Raw genomic sequence first — 19,169 nt, 5'->3', positions numbered from 1 at the left:
GTTCCCCAGAGAACACTGTAGAGAACAGTGTGTGTGTTCCCCAGAGAACACTGTAGAGAACAGTGTGTGTGTTCCCCAGAGAACGTTGGAGAGCTATGTGGACAAGAGGATGGGTACTACCTACGGCCCTCCTGCAGGGAAGAAGATGTCCGTCTTTGTGGATGACATCAACATGCCTGTCATTAACGAATGGGGAGACCAGGTAACAGAGCCTTTGACATGTTTGAATCTCAGACCAACACATTCTTACTGAACAAAATACAATTCACAGCATTTTATAACATCTCAATGTCTGGGGCGCCCCCGTAGCAAACAGGATAAGAGTGAGTACCATGTAGGCTGAAGACTTACATTTACATGTATTCATTTAGCAGGCGCTTATCCAAAGCAACTCCCAAGAGAGAGCTTTACAAAAAGTGCATAGGTCACTGATCATAAACAGCGAGCCAAAACATGAAGTATACATTGTGAAAAAGCAAATAAGTGCCAATGGATGGAACCAGAAGAGCATGGAGTTAAACAGATTACAATGAAGCCTTACCCCAGCAGTCTGGGTTCAAATCCTGCCTGGGCCCTTTGCTGCATGTCTTCCCTCTCTCTCTCTCTCTCTCTCTCTCTCTCTCTCTCTCTCTCTCTCTCTCTCTCTCTCTCTCTCTCTCTCTCCCCCCCCCCCTCTCTCTCTCTCTCTCTCTCTCTCTCTCTCTCTCTCTCTCTCTCTCTCTCTCTCTCTCTCTCTCTCTCTCTCTCTCTCTCTCTCTCTCTCTCTCTCTCTCTCCCTGCCCTTCTTGTGACACTTCACTTCACAAACTTCACAATAAAGCATGACTAATGTCTCAAAAAACTTTAATTGTGCACGTCACACCACATCACCGCATCATAACATTGTTTGTTGTGTTCTATCTTAGGTCACTAACGAGATTGTTCGTCAGCTGATGGAGCAGAACGGGTTCTTCAACCTGGAGAAGCCGGGTGAGTTCACCAACATCGTGGAGATCCAGTTCCTGGCGGCCATGATCCACCCCGGGGGCGGACGCAACGACATCCCCCAGAGACTGAAGAGACAGTTCTCCATCTTCAACTGCACCCTTCCCTCTCACGCCTCCATCGACAAGATCTTCGGTGAGTTGTCGGCATAACAACCACGATAACAACAGCAGCGTTGAATTCATAATATTAACGGGGAGGACTGGAATCTTGAATTGCAAAATTGAATTGTAACTGCTAAATTTAACATGGTCACTAATGCTTTCCATTAGTTGGGACATGTCATGTATTAAGTTAGCAGACACTTTTATCCAAAGCAAAAGGGACAATCTTTTGATCTGCTGTCTAATGCTCAAACCACTGAGCTAAACGCATCCCTGAATAGTAGTTATCCCCTCCGATAATAGTAGTTATCCCCTCCGATAATAGTAGATCAGTAGCAGTGATAATAATGGATCAATAGCAGTGATAAGTATGGCTCAGTATCTGTGATGATAATGTAACAACAGCAGTGCTGACATGCTCCTGTGTCTGCAGGAGTGATCGGGAAGGGCCACTACTGTGCGCGGAGGGGCTTCAGCCTGGAGGTGACCTCCCTGGTGCCCAGGGTGGTCTCCCTCACCAGGCTGCTCTGGCAGAGCACCAAGGTGAAGATGCTGCCCACGCCAGCCAAGTTCCACTACATCTTCAACCTGCGCGACCTGTCCCGCATCTGGCAGGGCATGCTGGGAACCACGGCCGAGGTGGTGCACTCAGTACCGGTGGGTCTGCAGCTGGAGGAATTACACAGCATCCATGTTTCTCTCTGCTCCTGATGCACGGCTGTGTTCAGGCTGTGTTCAGGCTGTGTTCAGGCTGTGTTCAGGCTGTGTTCAGGCTGTGTTCAGGCTGTGTTCAGGCTGCGTTCAGGCTGTGTTCAGGCTGTGGTCCGCCCTCTCTGCGTCACTACGGCTCCTCCTGAGCTTTCCTCTGTTTGCTCTCTGAGTTTTCCTGGGAGTTTTTCCTGGTCAACCTGGTCAATATAATAATTCAATAGACTATGGTGCAGGGGACATTGGTTTGATTATAAATGTGGGGGGAAAGCTTTTTTCAATATCTGAGGATGCTGCCGTTAAATATCATATCACTAATTAAATGCGGGTGGGACACCCTTTTATAGTTTTTTATAACCGAGCATGTGGCCATGAAATACAATTTCCTTCATAAAATGTGAAGAACACCTTTTTTTTATCGAGGCTGCAGCCGTTAAATCTGCTTCCTGGTGTTCCCCTCCCTCAGGTTAAATCTGCTTCCTGGTGTCCCCCTCCCTCAGGTTAAATCTGCTTCCTGGTGTCCCCCTCCCTCAGGTTAAATCTGCTTCCTGGTGTCCCCCTCCCTCAGGTTAAATCTGCTTCCTGGTGTCCCCCTCCCTCAGGTTAAATCTGCTTCCTGGTGTTCCCCTCCCTCAGGTTCTCCTCCGTCTCTGGAAACACGAGTGCAAGCGCGTGATCGCGGACCGCTTCACCACGCCGGCGGACGTGGAGTGGCTGGACGGCGCTCTGGCGCGGCTGGTGGGGGAGGAGCTGGGCGAGGAGGTCCGGGCGCTGCTGGACGTGGGAGTGGACGCCTACTTTGTGGACTTCCTCAGAGACGCCCCCGAAGCTACAGGTAACGGCTTGGTGCTGGTGGAGCGAGGCCAGGGTACTGATGGCTGGGCTGTGTGTGTGTGTGTGTGTGTGTTTGCATGTGTGTGTGTTTGCAGGTGTGTGTGTACAGTATATGGGGGTGTGTGAGTGTGTGTGTGTGCGTGTGTGTCGGTTGGTGTTTGTCTGCTCTAAACTGCTCTATAGTATGATTTAATATATAGACATGGCATGATCATGTATGTAGTATCTGCTCTGAAAGGACTCAACCTTAACTAACACCCAGACATAGCATGATGGTGTTGCCTTCCCCCAGGCGAGGAGCCCGAAGACACAGACTTCGACCTGCCCAAAGTGTACGAGCCCATCCAGTCCCTGGAGAGCCTGACCGAGCGCCTGGACATGTTCCTCAGCCAGTACAACGAGAGCATACGAGGAGCAGGGATGGACATGGTGTTCTTCACCGACGCCATGATACACCTGGTCAAGGTGTGTGTGTTCCTTCCCCAGTGTGTGTGTGTGTTCTTACACCTGTGTGTGTGTTCTTACACGTGTGTGTTCCTCTAGGTGTCGAGGATCATCCGGACCCCCCGGGGTAACGCCCTCCTGGTGGGCGTGGGGGGGTCGGGCAAACAGAGCCTCACCCGGCTGGCCTCCTTCATTGCTGGGTACAAGATCTTCCAGATCACCCTGACGCGGTATGTCTCTTCCCCTCTCACCTCACCCTCTCACGCCCTCACACACCACACACCTCAAACCCCCTCCACCTCACACACCACACACACCACACCTATTATGTCGACCAGCGTAGCGTGCGTAGTGCAAGCGTAGGGTTGGGATTCGGTGAAAAAAAATTCTAAGGTTTGGCCGAAACCGAACCCTGTCAAAAAGCCCAATATTCGTCAAAAAACGAATCCTTGATTCGGTGCATCCCTACTCCTGTCCTGCTCCCAGTTCCCCAGCATCTTAGTGCACTCTGCTTGATCAGTCTGCTTGATCAGTCTCCCCTCAGAGTGTCTGTGTGGGTTCCTCAGCTCCTAGATCCCTCCCCTCAGAGTGTCTGTGTGGGTTCCTCAGCTCCTAGATCCCTCCCCTCAGAGTGTCTGTGTGGGTTCCTCAGCTCCTAGATCCCTCCACTCAGCCTCAGAGTGTCTGTGTGGGTTCCTCAGCTCCTAGATCCCTCCCCTCAGAGTGTCTGTGTGGGTTCCTCAGCTCCTAGATCCCTCCCCTCAGAGTGTCTGTGTGGGTTCCTCAGCTCCTAGATCCCTCCCCTCAGAGTGTCTGTGTGGGTTCCTCAGCTCCTAGATCCCTCCCCTCAGAGTGTCTGTGTGGGTTCCTCAGCTCCTAGATCGCTCCCCTCAGAGTGTCTGTGTGGGTTCCTCAGCTCCTAGATCCCTCCCCTCAGAGTGTCTGTGTGGGTTCCTCAGCTCCTAGATCCCTCCACTCAGTGTCTGTTGTAGCAAACCCCGCTACACTGTGTGGGTTCCTCAGCTCCTAGATCGCTCCCCTCAGAGTGTCTGTGTGGGTTCCTCAGCTCATAGATCCCTCCCCTCAGAGTGTCTGTGTGGGTTCCTCAGCTCCTAGATCCCTCCCCTCAGAGTGTCTGTGTGGGTTCCTCAGCTCCTAGATCCCTCCCCTCAGAGTGTCTGTGTGGGTTCCTCAGCTCCTAGATCCCTCCACTCAGCCTCAGAGTGTCTGTGTGGGTTCCTCAGCTCCTAGATCGCTCCCCTCAGAGTGTCTGTGTGGGTTCCTCAGCTCCTAGATCCCTCCCCTCAGAGTGTCTGTGTGGGTTCCTCAGCTCCTAGATCCCTCCACTCAGTGTCTGTGTGGGTTCCTCAGCTCCTAGATCGCTCCCCTCAGAGTGTCTGTGTGGGTTCCTCAGCTCATAGATCCCTCCCCTCAGAGTGTCTGTGTGGGTTCCTCAGCTCCTAGATCCCTCCCCTCAGAGTGTCTGTGTGGGTTCCTCAGCTCCTAGATCCCTCCCCTCAGAGTGTCTGTGTGGGTTCCTCAGCTCCTAGATCCCTCCACTCAGCCTCAGAGTGTCTGTGTGGGTTCCTCAGCTCCTAGATCCCTCCCCTCAGAGTGTCTGTGTGGGTTCCTCAGCTCCTAGATCTCTCCCCTCAGAGTGTCTGTGTGGGTTCCTCAGCTCCTAGATCCCTCCCCTCAGAGTGTCTGTGTGGGTTCCTCAGCTCCTAGATCGCTCCCCTCAGAGTGTCTGTGTGGGTTCCTCAGCTCCTAGATCCCTCCCCTCAGAGTGTCTGTTTGGGTTCCTCAGCTCCTAGATCCCTCCACTCAGCCTCAGAGTGTCTGTGTGGGTTCCTCAGCTCCTAGATCCCTCCCCTCAGAGTGTCTGTGTGGGTTCCTCAGCTCCTAGATCCCTCCACTCAGCCTCAGAGTGTCTGTGTGGGTTCCTCAGCTCCTAGATCCCTCCCCTCAGAGTGTCTGTGTGGGTTCCTCAGCTCCTAGATCCCTCCCCTCAGAGTGTCTGTGTGGGTTCCTCAGCTCCTAGATCCCTCCACTCAGCCTCAGAGTGTCTGTGTGGGTTCCTCAGCTCCTAGATCCCTCCCCTCAGAGTGTCTGTGTGGGTTCCTCAGCTCCTAGATCCCTCCCCTCAGAGTGTCTGTGTGGGTTCCTCAGCTCCTAGATCCCTCCCCTCAGAGTGTCTGTGTGGGTTCCTCAGCTCCTAGATCCCTCCCCTCAGAGTGTCTGTGTGGGTTCCTCAGCTCCTAGATCCCTCCCCTCAGAGTGTCTGTGTGGGTTCCTCAGCTCCTAGATCCCTCCCCTCAGAGTGTCTGTGTGGGTTCCTCAGCTCCTAGATCCCTCCCCTCAGAGTGTCTGTGTGGGTTCCTCAGCTCCTAGATCCCTCCCCTCAGAGTGTCTGTGTGGGTTCCTCAGCTCCTAGATCCCTCCCCTCAGAGTGTCTGTGTGGGTTCCTCAGCTCATAGATCCCTCCACTCAGCCTCAGAGTGTCTGTGTGGGTTCCTCAGCTCCTAGATCCCTCCCCTCAGAGTGTCTGTGTGGGTTCCTCAGCTCCTAGATCCCTCCCCTCAGAGTGTCTGTGTGGGTTCCTCAGCTCCTAGATCGCTCCCCTCAGAGTGTCTGTGTGGGTTCCTCAGCTCCTAGATCCCTCCACTCAGCCTCAGAGTGTCTGTGTGGGTTCCTCAGCTCCTAGATCCCTCCCCTCAGAGTGTCTGTGTGGGTTCCTCAGCTCCTAGATCCCTCCCCTCAGAGTGTCTGTGTGGGTTCCTCAGCTCCTAGATCCCTCCCCTCAGAGTGTCTGTGTGGGTTCCTCAGCTCCTAGATCCCTCCCCTCAGAGTGTCTGTGTGGGTTCCTCAGCTCCTAGATCCCTCCCCTCAGAGTGTCTGTGTGGGTTCCTCAGCTCCTACAACACGGCCAACCTGATGGAGGACCTGAAGGGGCTGTACAGGACGGCCGGCCAGTATGGCCGAGGCATCAGCTTCATCTTCACTGACAACGAGATCAAGGACGAGTCCTTCCTGGAGTACATGAACAACGTCCTGTCTTCTGGACAGGTCAGAGGTCACACACACATGGCTGGCTGACTCACGAGGCCGGGGGGGGGGGGTCATTTGGGGGTGAGCTTGATTTTGGGTGCAGTACAGGGTGGAGTTATCACTGACAGGAGTGCAGCGCTAGTCTCAGCTGATTACAAGTGTTGTAAATGATGAAGATAAACAATTCTAAACGTTGTTTTCGTGCTATAGTGTGTCATATGGTCATTGTAGTTTTTGATTGCCATATTATACTACTTCTATTGCATATTTTATATTGTTACACTACTAGCATTGCAGGAGACTATTGCATAAGTTTGTCCTTTTGTCCTGGGGGGGGGGGGGAGATTAGAACCCAGACTGTCTGACCCCTGACCCCTCACCTGACCCCTCACCTGACCCCTCACTTGAGGGATCTTCCGTCTTCCCCAGGTGTCAAACTTGTTTGCTCGAGACGAGATCGATGAGATTATCAGTGACCTCATACCAGTAATGAAGCGGGAGTTTCCACGGCGACCACCTACCAACGAGAACCTGCACGAGTACTTCATGAGCCGCGTGCGTCAGAACCTGCACGTGGTTCTGTGCTTCTCTCCTGTGGGGGAGAAGTTCCGGAACCGAGCGCTGAAGTTCCCGGCGCTCATCTCAGGATGTACCATGGACTGGTTCAGTCGCTGGCCCAAGGACGCCCTCATTGCAGGTCCGGATCATAGCAACACAGGAATAATATTAACATGGTCATTTTGCATCATTTATATTTACATTTACATTTAGTCATTTAGCAGACGCTCTTATCCAGAGCGACTTACAGTAAGTACAGGGACATTCCCCCCGAGGCAAGTAGGGTGAAGTGCCTTGCCCAAGGACACAACGTCATCTGGCACAGCCGGGAATCAAACTGGCAACCTTCTGATTACAAGCCCGCTTCCCTAACCGCTCAGCCACCTGACTCCCCCCTATATATTATTTTCTTTGACCTCATTCTGCTGTCAAATGCTCTAACCACCGAGCTAAGCTCTCATTCCTGCTACATTCTCCATGTGCATAAATTAAAGTCATAAAAGTTATGTAGCTGTACCAAAAAATATAAAACATCATTCATTTGAACCTGTAAAGTGCACATATTTTCTTGTGTTCTGGAGAGTTCAGACTTATTTAGTAGATACTGTACATTGTGTTCTGGAGAGTTCAGACTTATTTAGTAGATACTGTACATTGTGTTCTGGAGAGTTCAGACTTATTTAGTAGATACTGTACATTGTGTTCTGGAGAGTTCAGACTTATTTAGTAGATACTGTACATTGTGTTCTGGAGAGTTCGGACTTATTTAGTAGATACTGTACATTGTGTTCTGGAGAGTTCGGACTTATTTAGTAGATACTGTACATTGTGTTCTGGAGAGTTCGGACTTATTTAGTAGATACTGTACATTGTGTTCTGGAGAGTTCTGACTTATTTAGTAGATACTGTACATTGTGTTCTGGAGAGTTCGGACGTATTTAGTAGATACTGTACATTGTGTTCTGGAGAGTTCGGACTTATTTAGTAGATACTGTACATTGTGTTCTGGAGAGTTCGGACGTATTTAGTAGATACTGTACATTGTGTTCTGGAGAGTTCGGACGTATTTAGTAGATACTGTACATTGTGTTCTGGAGAGTTCGGACTTATTTAGTATATACTGTACATTGTGTTCTGGAGAGTTCGGACTTATTTAGTAGATACTGTACGTTGTGTTCTGGAGAGTTCGGACGTATTTAGTAGATACTGTACGTTGTGTTCTGGAGAGTTCGGACTTATTTAGTAGATACTGTACGTTGTGTTCTGGAGAGTTCGGACTTATTTAGTAGATACTGTACGTTGTGTTCTGGAGAGTTCGGACTTATTTAGTAGATACTGTACGTTGTGTTCTGGAGAGTTCGGACTTATTTAGTAGATACTGTACGTTGTGTTCTGGAGAGTTCGGACTTATTTAGTAGATACTGTACGTTGTGTTCTGGAGAGTTCGGACTTATTTAGTAGATACTGTACGTTGTGTTCTGGAGAGTTCGGACTTATTTAGTAGATACTGTACGTTGTGTTCTGGAGAGTTCGGACTTATTTAGTAGATACTGTACGTTGTGTTCTGGAGAGTTCGGACTTTTTTAGTAGATACTGTACGTTGTGTTCTGGAGAGTTCTGACTTTTTTAGTAGATACTGTACGTTGTGTTCTGGAGAGTTCGGACTTATTTAGTAGATACTGTACGTTGTGTTCTGGAGAGTTCGGACTTATTTAGTAGATACTGTACGTTGTGTTCTGGAGAGTTCGGACTTATTTAGTAGATACTGTACGTTGTGTTCTGGAGAGTTCAGACCTATTTAGTAGATACTGTACATTGTGTTCTGGAGAGTTCAGACTTATTTAGTAGATACTGTACATTGTGTTCTGGAGAGTTCAGACTTATTTAGTAGATACTGTACATTGTGTTCTGGAGAGTTCAGACTTATTTAGTAGATACTGTACATTGTGTTCTGGAGAGTTCAGACTTATTTAGTAGATACTGTACATTGTGTTCTGGAGAGTTCAGACTTATTTAGTAGATACTGTACATTGTGTTCTGGAGAGTTCAGACTTATTTAGTAGATACTGTACATTGTGTTCTGGAGAGTTCAGACTTATTTAGTAGATACTGTAAATTGTGTTCTGGAGAGTTCAGACTTATTTAGTAGATACTGTACATTGTGTTCTGGAGAGTTCAGACTTATTTAGTAGATACTGTACATTGTGTTCTGGAGAGTTCAGACTTATTTAGTAGATACTGTACATTGTGTTCTGGAGAGTTCAGACTTATTTAGTAGATACTGTACATTGTGTTCAGCATACAGAAAACCCTCCCATAGCCTGTACTAATGTGCCAATCTGTTTCCAAATTGATAAAAATGAAAATTCAAACCTCAAGTACATGCAGTCCATTAAAAGAAATACATACAAAACAACAACAACAACAGTTCATTGGTATTTTTATATCCTCTACTAAGTGTCTGTGCTTAAGTTTGTGTGCATGCACATGTTCACCTTGAACATGCATCACTGTGTAGTTAAGAGCAAGCATAACAGCAACCACCCTCTACCTCTCTCCTCCCTCTCTCCTCCCTCTCTCCTCCCTCTGTCCTCCCTCTCTCCCCCCTCTCTCGCCCCTTCTTTCCCCCCTCTCTCGTCCCTCTCCTCCCTCTCTCGCCCCTCTCTCCTCCCTCTCTCGCCCCTCTCTTCTCCCTCTGTCCTCCCTCTCTCGTCCTTCTCTCGCCCCTCTCTCCTCCCTCTCTCGTCCCTCTCTCGCCCCTCTCTCACTCCTCTCTCCTCCCTCTGTCCTCCCTCTCTCGTCCCTCTCTTTCGCCCCTCTCTAACCCCTCTCTCCTCCCTCTCTCGTCCCTCTTTCGCCCCTCTGTCGTCTCTCTTTCGCCCCTCTCTCCTCCCTCTCGCCCCTCTCCCCTCCCTCTCTCCTCCCTCTCCCGTCCCTCTCTCCTCCCTCTCTCGTCCCTCTCTCGCCCCTCTCTCCTCCCTCTCTCGCCCCTCTCTGTCTCACCCCCCCCAGTCTCACAGCACTTCCTGTCCCAGTACGACATCGAGTGCTCACCGCAGGTGAAGGCGGAGGTGGTGCAGTGCATGGGCTGCTTCCAGGACGGCGTGGCGGAGAAGTGTGTCGACTACTTCCAGAGGTACCGGCGCGCCACCCACGTCACGCCCAAGTCCTACCTGTCCTTCATCCAGGGATACAAGACCATCTACAGGGAGAGACGGGCCCAGGTCCAGACCCTGGCCAACAGGTACGCGACACTGTATTCATTACTGTCATTAATAATGGGTTTATTTAGCAGATTCTTCTTTTTAACTTTAACCCATTTAAGGGGCATTTGAACCTGTGATTTGTTGATCTTCAGTCAAAAGCTGTACCCCTCTACTCATGAATGATGTGGCTGATAAATAAAGACACTTTTGTGGGATTTGAACCCACAATCTCTTCATCTGCAGTCCAAAACTCGAGCTGCACCCACCCCTAGGTTTATGTTGGCTATAAGTGCTGTGGACATATGTGAACCCCTCTGGGACACTGCTTGTACACAGTGCAGTATGTGAATCCCTCTGGGACACTGCTTGTACACAGTGCAGTATGTGAATCCCTCTGGGACACTGCTTGTACACAGTGCAGTATGTGAATCCCTCTGGGACACTGCTTGTACACAGTGCAGTATGTGAACCCCTCTGGGACACTGCTTGTAAACAGTGCAGTATGTGAACCCCTCTGGGACACTGCTTGTAGAGCAGTGTCCTAACTTTCAGTACATTAAATGGAGAATTGAGGGATGTTGCCTCTCCCAGGATGAACACAGGCCTGCAGAAGCTGAAGGAGGCATCCCAGTCAGTAGCAGGGCTCAGCTTGGAGCTGGAGGTCAAGGAGAAGGAGCTGCAGATCGCCAACGACAAGGCCGACATGGTGTGTGTGTGTCTGTGTCTGTGTGTGTGTCTGTGTCTGTCTGTGTGTCTGTGTCTCTACCTCCAGGATACTGCTGTATTCAATCACAAAGTGTCTACGTGTGTGTGTGTGTCTGTGTGTGTGTGTGTCTGTGTCTGTCTGTGTGTCTGTGTCTCTACCTCCAGGATACTGCTGTATTCAATCACAAAGTGTCTACGTGTGTGTGTGTGTCTGTGTGTGTGTGTGTCTGTGTGTGTGTGTGTGTCTGTGTCTCTACCTCCAGGATACTGCTGTATTCAATCACAAAGTGTCTACGTGTGTGTGTCTGTGTGTGCGTGTGTGTCTGTGTGAGTGTGTGTCTCTACCTCTAGACCATTTCTGTCTTCGATCACAAAGTGTCTACGTGTGTTTGTGTGTCTGTGTGTGAGTGTATCTGTCTGTGTGTGTGTGTCTGTGTGAGTGTGTCTGTGTGAGTGTGTGTGTGAGTGTGTGTGTGTCTCTACCTCTAGAACATTGCTGTCTTCAATCACAAAGTGTCTACATGTGTGTGTCTCTACCATTGCTGTCTTCAATCACAGTGTCAGGCCTTGAGCGTCCACTCAATAAAAGAGCCTCAAACTCACCAAGTCTCAAGTTGACAACATGAGACATGAATTACCTCACGCTCTGGGAGCGGTTAAACCTGAGCTTCTGTTCTCTTAAAAACACACACACTCAGGGATCTTCCATCGCGTGTTCCACGTTACGTAGGTTTGACATGTCATGCTCGTACGGCCTACTGTAGGTGGTTGCAGCTAATTTGTGCTTGTTAATTATCAAATGGACCTTTAGCTCTCAGAGTAAAACACAGCGCATATCTGTCTAGTCTGTATTTTTTCACTGAATCTTTTCATGGACATCTAGGGAGTTATGGGGCTCCATGTACGGGCTGTTTACACTCCTACCCGCAAACTGCCCAATACATCGGCGATAGAAGCAGCAATGTGCTCCTGTCACAACCCTGGTGTGTGTGTGTCCCAGGTGCTGAAGGAGGTGACCCAGGCACAACCCTGGTGTGTGTGTGTGTGTCCCAGGTGCTGAAGGAGGTGCTCCAGTCACAACCCTGGTGTGTGTGTGTGTGTGTCCCAGGTGCTGAAGGAGGTGACAGTGAAAGCCCAGGCAGCAGAGAAGGTGAAGCTGGAGGTGCAGAAGGTGAAGGATAAGGCCCAGGCCATAGTGGACAGCATCTCAGCTGACAAGGCCATCGCAGAGGAGAAGCTGGAGGCCGCCCGGCCGGCCCTGGAGGAGGCAGAGGCTGCCCTGCAGGTATAGAGGCCGGGGTTGAGGCTGGGGTAGAGGCTGGGGCTGCCCTGCAGGTATAGAGACTGGGGTAGAGGCTGGGGCTGCCCTGCAGGTATAGAGACTGGGGTAGAGGCTGGGGCTGCCCTGCAGGTATAGAGGCTGGGGTAGAGGCTGGGGCTGCCCTGCAGGTATAGAGGCTGGGGTAGAGGCTGGGGTTGCCCTGCAGGTATAGAGACTGGGGTAGAGGCTGGGGTTGCCCTGCAGGTATAGAGACTGGGGTAGAGGCTGGGGTTGCCCTGCAGGTATAGAGACTGGGGTAGAGGCTGGGGCTGCCCTGCAGGTATAGAGGCTGGGGTAGAGGCTAGGGCTGCCCTGCAGGTATAGAGACTGGGGTAGAGGCTGGGGTTGCCCTGCAGGTATAGAGGCTGGGGTAGAGGCTGGGGCTGCCCTGCAGGTATAGAGACTGGGGTAGAGGCTGGGGTTGCCCTGCAGGTATAGAGACTGGGGTAGAGGTAAGTCAAAGCATGTCCTATTTTTCCAGACGTGTTTACAGTCTCGAGGGTTGATGTTGGTTTAGGTGCAGTTCTATGGGTGTATGCACTTCAACACTTCGTACAACCCTCTCCTCCCGTTCTCAACCATGTCGCCCGTGTACACTCCTCCAGACCATCAAGCCCTCGGACATCGCCACGGTCCGAACGCTGGGCCGTCCCCCGCACCTCATCATGCGCATCATGGACTGCGTGCTGCTGCTGTTCCAGAGGAAGGTGAACACGGTGAAGATGGACCCTGAGAAGAACTGCACCATCCCCTCCTGGCAGGACTCCCTCAAGATGATGACCGGCGGGAACTTCCTGGGCAGTCTGCAGGTACGTGCTGGGGCAGTCTGCAGGTACGTGCTGGGGCAGTCTGCAGGTACGTGCTGGGGCAGTCTGCAGGTACGTGCTGGGGCAGTCTGCAGGTACGTGCTGGGGCAGTCTGCAGGTACGTGCTGGGGCAGTCTGCAGGTACGTGCTGGGGCAGTCTGCAGGTACGTGCTGGGGCTGGGTGGAGCTTGGTGGTTAGAGCATTTGACGGCTAAGATCGAGAATGTTGTAGGATCAAAGCCCCAACCCCTGTACAGTATGTCGCCTTGGAAAAAAAGCGCACACAGATTAGAACACACACACACATTATTACACACATAATACACACACATTATCACACACACACAGATCACTGCTCCAGCCAGCACCACCCAGACGAGCCATCTGTCCTGGTGATGTGGGTGTTTAGGCGGCCTGGCTCTGACAATCCTAGTCTCTCTTTACTTTTCATGTCTTTCCTTCTAACGGCCTCCTCTTCTTCTAACTACTTTCTTCCCCTCCTCCTCTCCCCTCACATCCTCTTCCTCCTCTCCCCTCCTCCTCTTCCCTCACATCCTCTTCCTCCTCTCCCCTCCTCCTCTCCCCTCACATCCTCTTCCTCCTCTCCCCTCCTCCTCTCCCCTCACATCCTCTTCCTTCTCTCCCCTCCTCCTCTCCCCTCACATTCTCTTCCTCCTCTCCTCTTCTTCCTCTCCCCTCCTCCTCTCCCCTCACACCCTCTCCCCTCCTCCTCTCCCCTCACACCCTCTCCCGACCCGCCCCTGGCAGCAATTCCCTAAAGACAGCATCAACGAGGAGATGGTGGAGCTGCTGCAGCCCTACTTCGAGATGGCCGACTACAACATTGAGACGGCCAGGCGTGTGTGTGGCAACGTGGCTGGGGTCTGCTCCTGGACCAAGGCCATGGCCTCCTTCTTCTCCATCAACAAGGAGGTGCTCCCCTTGAAGGTGAGGAGGGTGTTTGTGAAGGGTTTCTGAGTGCGACTGTGTGAATGGTTTGTGAGTAGGGGTGTAATGGGACATAGAAGTCACAGTTCAGTACGTATTTTCGATACGCGGTTTTGGGGTCACGGTTTGATAGAACAGGGAAAGCAACAATTCCAAAATGCTAGGTGGCAAGATAATATAAAATGGGTACTTTAGTTTCAGTAGAGATGCAGTGAATTGCATCTCTATGTTAATGAATTAACGTGCTTATATTCAATCTATTGACACCCTGGACAGCAACCATTGCTGTCCAGGGTGTCTGATACAACAGCGCTGTGTTTCAGAGCTAGGCTGTTTAATGCTGTTTGTGCAGCGTGAAAAGAGCCCCCCTGTGGTGCCCCATTTGAGAGTGGCTGCGGTAACTCTTCTCCCCAGGCCAACCTGGCAGTGCAGGAGAGCCGCCTGACTGTCGCCAACGAGGACCTGCGTGAGGCCCAGGCCGAGCTGGACGACAAGCAGGCCGAGCTGGACGTGGTGCAGGCAGAGTACGAGAAGGCTCTGACGGAGAAACAGGTGAGGGCAGGGAAGGTGAGGGCAGGACAGGTGAGGGCAGGGCAGGTAAGGGCAGGGCAGGTGAGGGCAGGGTCAGGTAAGGGCAGGGCAGGGCAGGGCAGGTGAGGGCAGGGCAGGTAAGGGCAGGTGAGGGCAGGGCAGGTGAGGGCAGGTGAGGGCAGGGCAGGTGAGGGCAGGGCAGGTAAGGGCAGGTGAGGGCAGGACAGGTGAGGGCAGGTAAGGGCAGGGCAGGGCAGGTGAGGGCAGGGCAGGTAAGGGCAGGGCAGGTGAGGGCAGGGCAGGTGAGGGAAGGGCAGGTAAGGGCAGGTGAGGGCAGAGCAGGTGAAGGCAGGGCAGGTGAGGGCAGGGCAGAGCAAAGCAGGTGAAGGCAGGGCAGGTGAGGGCAGGGCAGGTAAGGGCAGGTTAGGGCAGGGCAGGTAAGGTAAGGGCAGGTGAGGGCAGAGCAGAGCAGGTGAAGGCAGGGCAGGTGAGGGCAGAACCGGAGTAGACTGATGGAGGAGCAGGTGAGATGATGTGTGGGGGTTAGGAATGACGACAGGGCGCCAAAAGTGTCACAAAAACACACCTTTATGTGGAGTAAATTTATTTTGAGAAAAAAAATCTTTTTCAATTTTCAATTAAACCACTGGTGCCACAATTATTGACACCCTTACTGCCAATAACCCTCATTGGCACTCTCCCTTTGCCAGTAAAACAGCACCAAGTCTTGTCCTTCACGTCTACCCAAGGTTACACCACACAAGGTTACACCACACAAAGTTACACCACACAAGGTTACACCACACAAGGTTACACCACACAAAGTTACACCACACAAGGTTACACCACACAAAGTTACACCACACAAGGTTACACCACACAAAGTTACACCACACAAAGTTACACCACACAAAGTTACACCACACAAAGTTAAACCACAGTTACAGCTTTCTCAGCATCTAACTAGACACTTTGTAGTACTAAAGGTTCCAGCTGTCTCTAAAACTAACTCTCACAGTGGCATTATCATCAAAGTTTAGGGCGAAAACAAACACATTTTTTGTGGACAGACATTTTATTCTAAAAAAACAAGCTGGGAGGTAGGATAACACAATTCTCAAAATACAGAATTGGAAAAAATTGACAGAGCATCACAGTGATCCTCCAGGGTCCAACCCTAACCCCTCCAGGGTCCAACCCTAACCCTGGAGCATCACAGTGATCCTCCAGGGTCCAACTCTAACCCTGGAGCATCCCAGTGATCCTCCAGGGTCCAACCCTAACCCTGGAGAATCCCAGTGATCCTCCAGGGTCCAACCCTAACCCTGGAGCATCACAGTGATCCTCCAGGGTCCAACCCTAACCCTGGAGCATCACAGTGATCCTCCAGGGTCCAACCCTAACCCTGGAGCATCACAGTGATCCTCCAGGGTCCAACCCTAACCCTGGAGCATCACAGTGATCCTCCAGGGTCCAACCCTAACCCTGGTTGGCTCCTCTCTCCTCAGACCCTGCTGGAGGATGCGGAGCGCTGCAGACACAAGATGCAGACTGCGTCCAGCCTCATCAGCGGCCTGGCCGGAGAGAAGGAGCGCTGGACAGAGCAGAGCAAGGAGTTCGCTGCGCAGACCAAACGACTCGTCGGTGGGTTCCCTTTCACCCCTTATCTCGCCTTCATGTTCACCGCAGAGAAGACCTGCTACCTAAATCAGTTTTCAACACAGCATAGAAAAGAACAGACTAGAAAAGAATAGACGAGAATGAAACTTGAATGTCCACCCAAGATGGATGTTTTTCTTTGGTTTTGCATTAACAAGATCCCAAACACACACAATCTGCGTTCGCTAAATACACTCTGCGTTCATACTAAACATTCACTAAAACCTTAGTGTGTGATTACCCTCACATACAACCAACCTGTCCTGTCTGAACATCAACATGGCAAACTCTGAAACTGATCAACTGTAAAGATATATTATGGGCAGTTTGTAAGTGAAGTTTGACAGAAAAGGCAGGGAGAGAGAGGGGAGACATGCAATAAAGGAACCCAGGCCGGAATCGAACCCGGGCCGCTGCGGTAAGGCCTCAGCCTACAAGGTACCCTCTCTTATCCTGTAAGCTACCAGGGTGCCACCAACCAATCACTTTCTTGCAGGTGACGTTCTCCTGGCCACTGCATTCCTGTCCTACTCCGGACCTTTCAATCAGGAGTTCCGGAACCTTCTCCTGGGCGCCTGGCAACGGGAAATGAAGACCCGGATGATCCCGTTCGGCAGAAACCTCAACCTGACAGACCTGCTCGTCGATGCGCCCACCGTGAGTGAGTGGACCCTCCAGGGCCTCCCCAACGATGACCTATCCATCCAAAATGGGATCATCGTGACCAAGGCTGCCCGCTTCCCCCTCCTCATCGACCCCCAGACCCAGGGGAAGATCTGGATCAAAAACAAGGAAATACGAAACGAACTGCAGGTTTGAGACCTTTTGTTTTCAGTCAGGTCCTCTAGACCTGACTACAGCTTTGAGACGTTTTGTTTTCAGTCAGGTACTCTAGACCTGACTACAGCTTTGAGACGTTTTGTTTTCAGTCAGGTACTCTAGACCTGACTACAGCTTTGAGACGTTAACTGCTTTGTGTTTATAGATGAGTGCTTTTCTCTAGTACCTTCCCATCTCATTAATCATTAAGACAATATTCTAGAATGTTCTACAACTGTTCTTCTAGCTCCGCCTTCCACATGACACCTCAAACGTTTTCAGTTTTTTGGTACTTGAACGAACTTCCTGAATGGACTGTATTATAATGGTACACAACCCGAACCTCGGTTCCAGATCACTTCGCTGAATCACAAGTACTTCCGGAACCATCTGGAGGACAGTCTGTCTTTGGGACGCCCCCTGCTGATCGAGGACGTCGAGGAGGACCTGGACCCAGCCCTGGACAACGTGCTGGAGAAGAACTTCATCAAGACTGGCTCTACATACAAGGTTCAATCAATGTCAATGGATTGATTGATTTGATTTTCTATTCATTGGTAATCGACACGGCCCTTTCTAGCACATTCTATTCATTCTAGAATAAGAATGGTCTGATTTGTTCATAAAAAATACTTACAAAAAGTGCAGGAAGCACAATTGCATTTTTATCTGCAGCATGATATTTGTAAGTTCTTAATATGGGTGAAAACACCCCTTTAATATACCGGCTGTATCATGTGTCACTTCTGTTGGTTTTTACACCATACATCCATTTGCTTCTCATAACAGGAAGTATTTAAATAGACTTACAAAACATGATTACCAAACGAACTGGCACTGAGAAAAACTTCATTTAAAAATCTATCGTGTGTCTATTTTAACATAATTGAAAGAGGTTGTTCCCATGGTTCAGTGTGATGGAAGTGGGGGCTGGTCTGTAGACGACAAACAAACAGGATGGAAAGTATCTTCCTTTCCACTCTTTGGGTCATTATTTCAACAAATACCACTTTTCATGTCCGCATAATGTCCCTGATATTTATAAAACACACAATTACAATGTCCTCTATGCTCAAATCAGACCTATGATTTTGCCCTGCGATGTATTATCGGAAATTGCCTTTCTAAGGCTGAATTGGGTTTAATCCTGGATATTGCAGGAAATGGAAATGACGTGTTGCTTTTCTAATTTGATAACTGTGGCTTGTAAAACCAGGTTAGCTCCGCGCAGGCCTGCTACGTCTCTTAGTTGGAAGCACGCGAGCAACGGGGCTCTGCTGGTGATGACGGCCTGACGCCAGATGCCTAGGGAAGTGACTGAAGAGTGACAGACTGTCCTATCTGGAGGCATGAGTCTCCATCTCATTATCACTTCTCCAGCTCTGCCTCAGGTCTCAGGCTCGCAGTAACCCAACAGCTGCCTCCCTCCCTCACACACTCACAAACTGAAAGACACACACATAGGGAGAAGACATCATGGAGGAGGGAGACAGCTGTGTAACTCTTTAAATACACGGGGGTGTGAAAAGACGCAGCTGTAATACGATAAAACCCCCACAGGCGTCTGAAGTGTTGATGATGAGTGGCAGGTAGTGGCGCTGTTTATTTGCCTGTTTTCCATAACTTTTGTGTTCGAGTCAGAGTATAAATATTCCACTGTTTAGCTCAAAAAACATTTCGCTTCTCTGCTAATTAATATGCCAGTACATCTCTGTTTGGAGCACTTTTTAAAACGTAACTTTAAATAAAAATAGGCTTAGGTTTAGAATGAACAAATGTCAGCCCGAGTTGAGCTGATATAACAAGTTGAGAACGTTTCTGATTGGCTAGTCCTGACCCCCAGGTCAAGGTTGGAGACAAGGAAGTGGACGTGATGCGAGGCTTCCGTCTGTACATGACCACGAAGCTGCCCAACCCCGCATACACCCCTGAGATCAGCGCACGCACCTCCATCATCGACTTCACTGTCACCATGAAAGGCCTGGAGGACCAGCTGCTGGGCAGAGTCATCCTCACGGAGAAACAGGTGAGACAGGGTCATGCAGGGGAGACAGGGTCATGCAGGGGAGACAGGGTCATGCAGGTGAGACAGGGTCATGCAGGTGAGACAGGGTCATGCAGGTGAGACAGGGTCATGCAGGGGAGACAGGGTCATGCAGGTGAGACAGGGTCATGCAGGTGAGACAGGGTCATGCAGGGGAGACAGGGTCATGCAGGTGAGACAGGGTCATGCAGGTGAGACATTGTCATGCAGGGGAGACAGGGTCATGCAGGGGAGACAGGTTAGCCAGGGTCATCGCATTCTGCTAAGATTGTTGAACATAATCCTATAAGGTACATTACATTTACATTACATTTAGTCATTTAACAGACGCTCTTATCCAGAGCGACTTACAGTAAGTACAGGGACATTCCCCCCGAGGCAAGTAGGGTGAAGTGCCTTGCCACAATGTCATTTTGCACGGGCCGAATCGAACCGGCAACCTTCAGAATA

General features: G+C 50.5%; 1 protein-coding gene across 1 annotated transcript in view; it reads left to right on the top strand.

Moving 5' to 3' along the window:
* dnah5 (dynein, axonemal, heavy chain 5) overlaps positions 1-19,169 on the top strand; it is a 91,665-nt gene that overhangs the window by 56,178 nt on the left and 16,318 nt on the right. The window contains exons 49-66 of the mRNA XM_062466486.1: positions 80-202; positions 906-1,119; positions 1,522-1,745; positions 2,433-2,631; positions 2,923-3,095; positions 3,174-3,304; positions 5,987-6,140; positions 6,552-6,819; positions 9,693-9,924; positions 10,478-10,592; positions 11,700-11,876; positions 12,518-12,721; positions 13,487-13,666; positions 14,081-14,218; positions 15,706-15,841; positions 16,353-16,669; positions 17,030-17,185; positions 18,519-18,701. Of these exons, the coding sequence (XP_062322470.1) occupies positions 80-202; positions 906-1,119; positions 1,522-1,745; positions 2,433-2,631; positions 2,923-3,095; positions 3,174-3,304; positions 5,987-6,140; positions 6,552-6,819; positions 9,693-9,924; positions 10,478-10,592; positions 11,700-11,876; positions 12,518-12,721; positions 13,487-13,666; positions 14,081-14,218; positions 15,706-15,841; positions 16,353-16,669; positions 17,030-17,185; positions 18,519-18,701 (3,324 nt within the window). The remainder of the gene's footprint in view (positions 1-79; positions 203-905; positions 1,120-1,521; positions 1,746-2,432; positions 2,632-2,922; positions 3,096-3,173; positions 3,305-5,986; positions 6,141-6,551; positions 6,820-9,692; positions 9,925-10,477; positions 10,593-11,699; positions 11,877-12,517; positions 12,722-13,486; positions 13,667-14,080; positions 14,219-15,705; positions 15,842-16,352; positions 16,670-17,029; positions 17,186-18,518; positions 18,702-19,169) is intronic.

The sequence above is a fragment of the Osmerus eperlanus genome, chromosome 7 (genome assembly GCF_963692335.1).
Source record: "Osmerus eperlanus chromosome 7, fOsmEpe2.1, whole genome shotgun sequence".
NCBI lineage: Eukaryota > Metazoa > Chordata > Actinopteri > Osmeriformes > Osmeridae > Osmerus > Osmerus eperlanus.
Note: the sequence above shows the minus strand (reverse complement) of the source record. Positions and strands in the feature narration are given on the sequence as shown.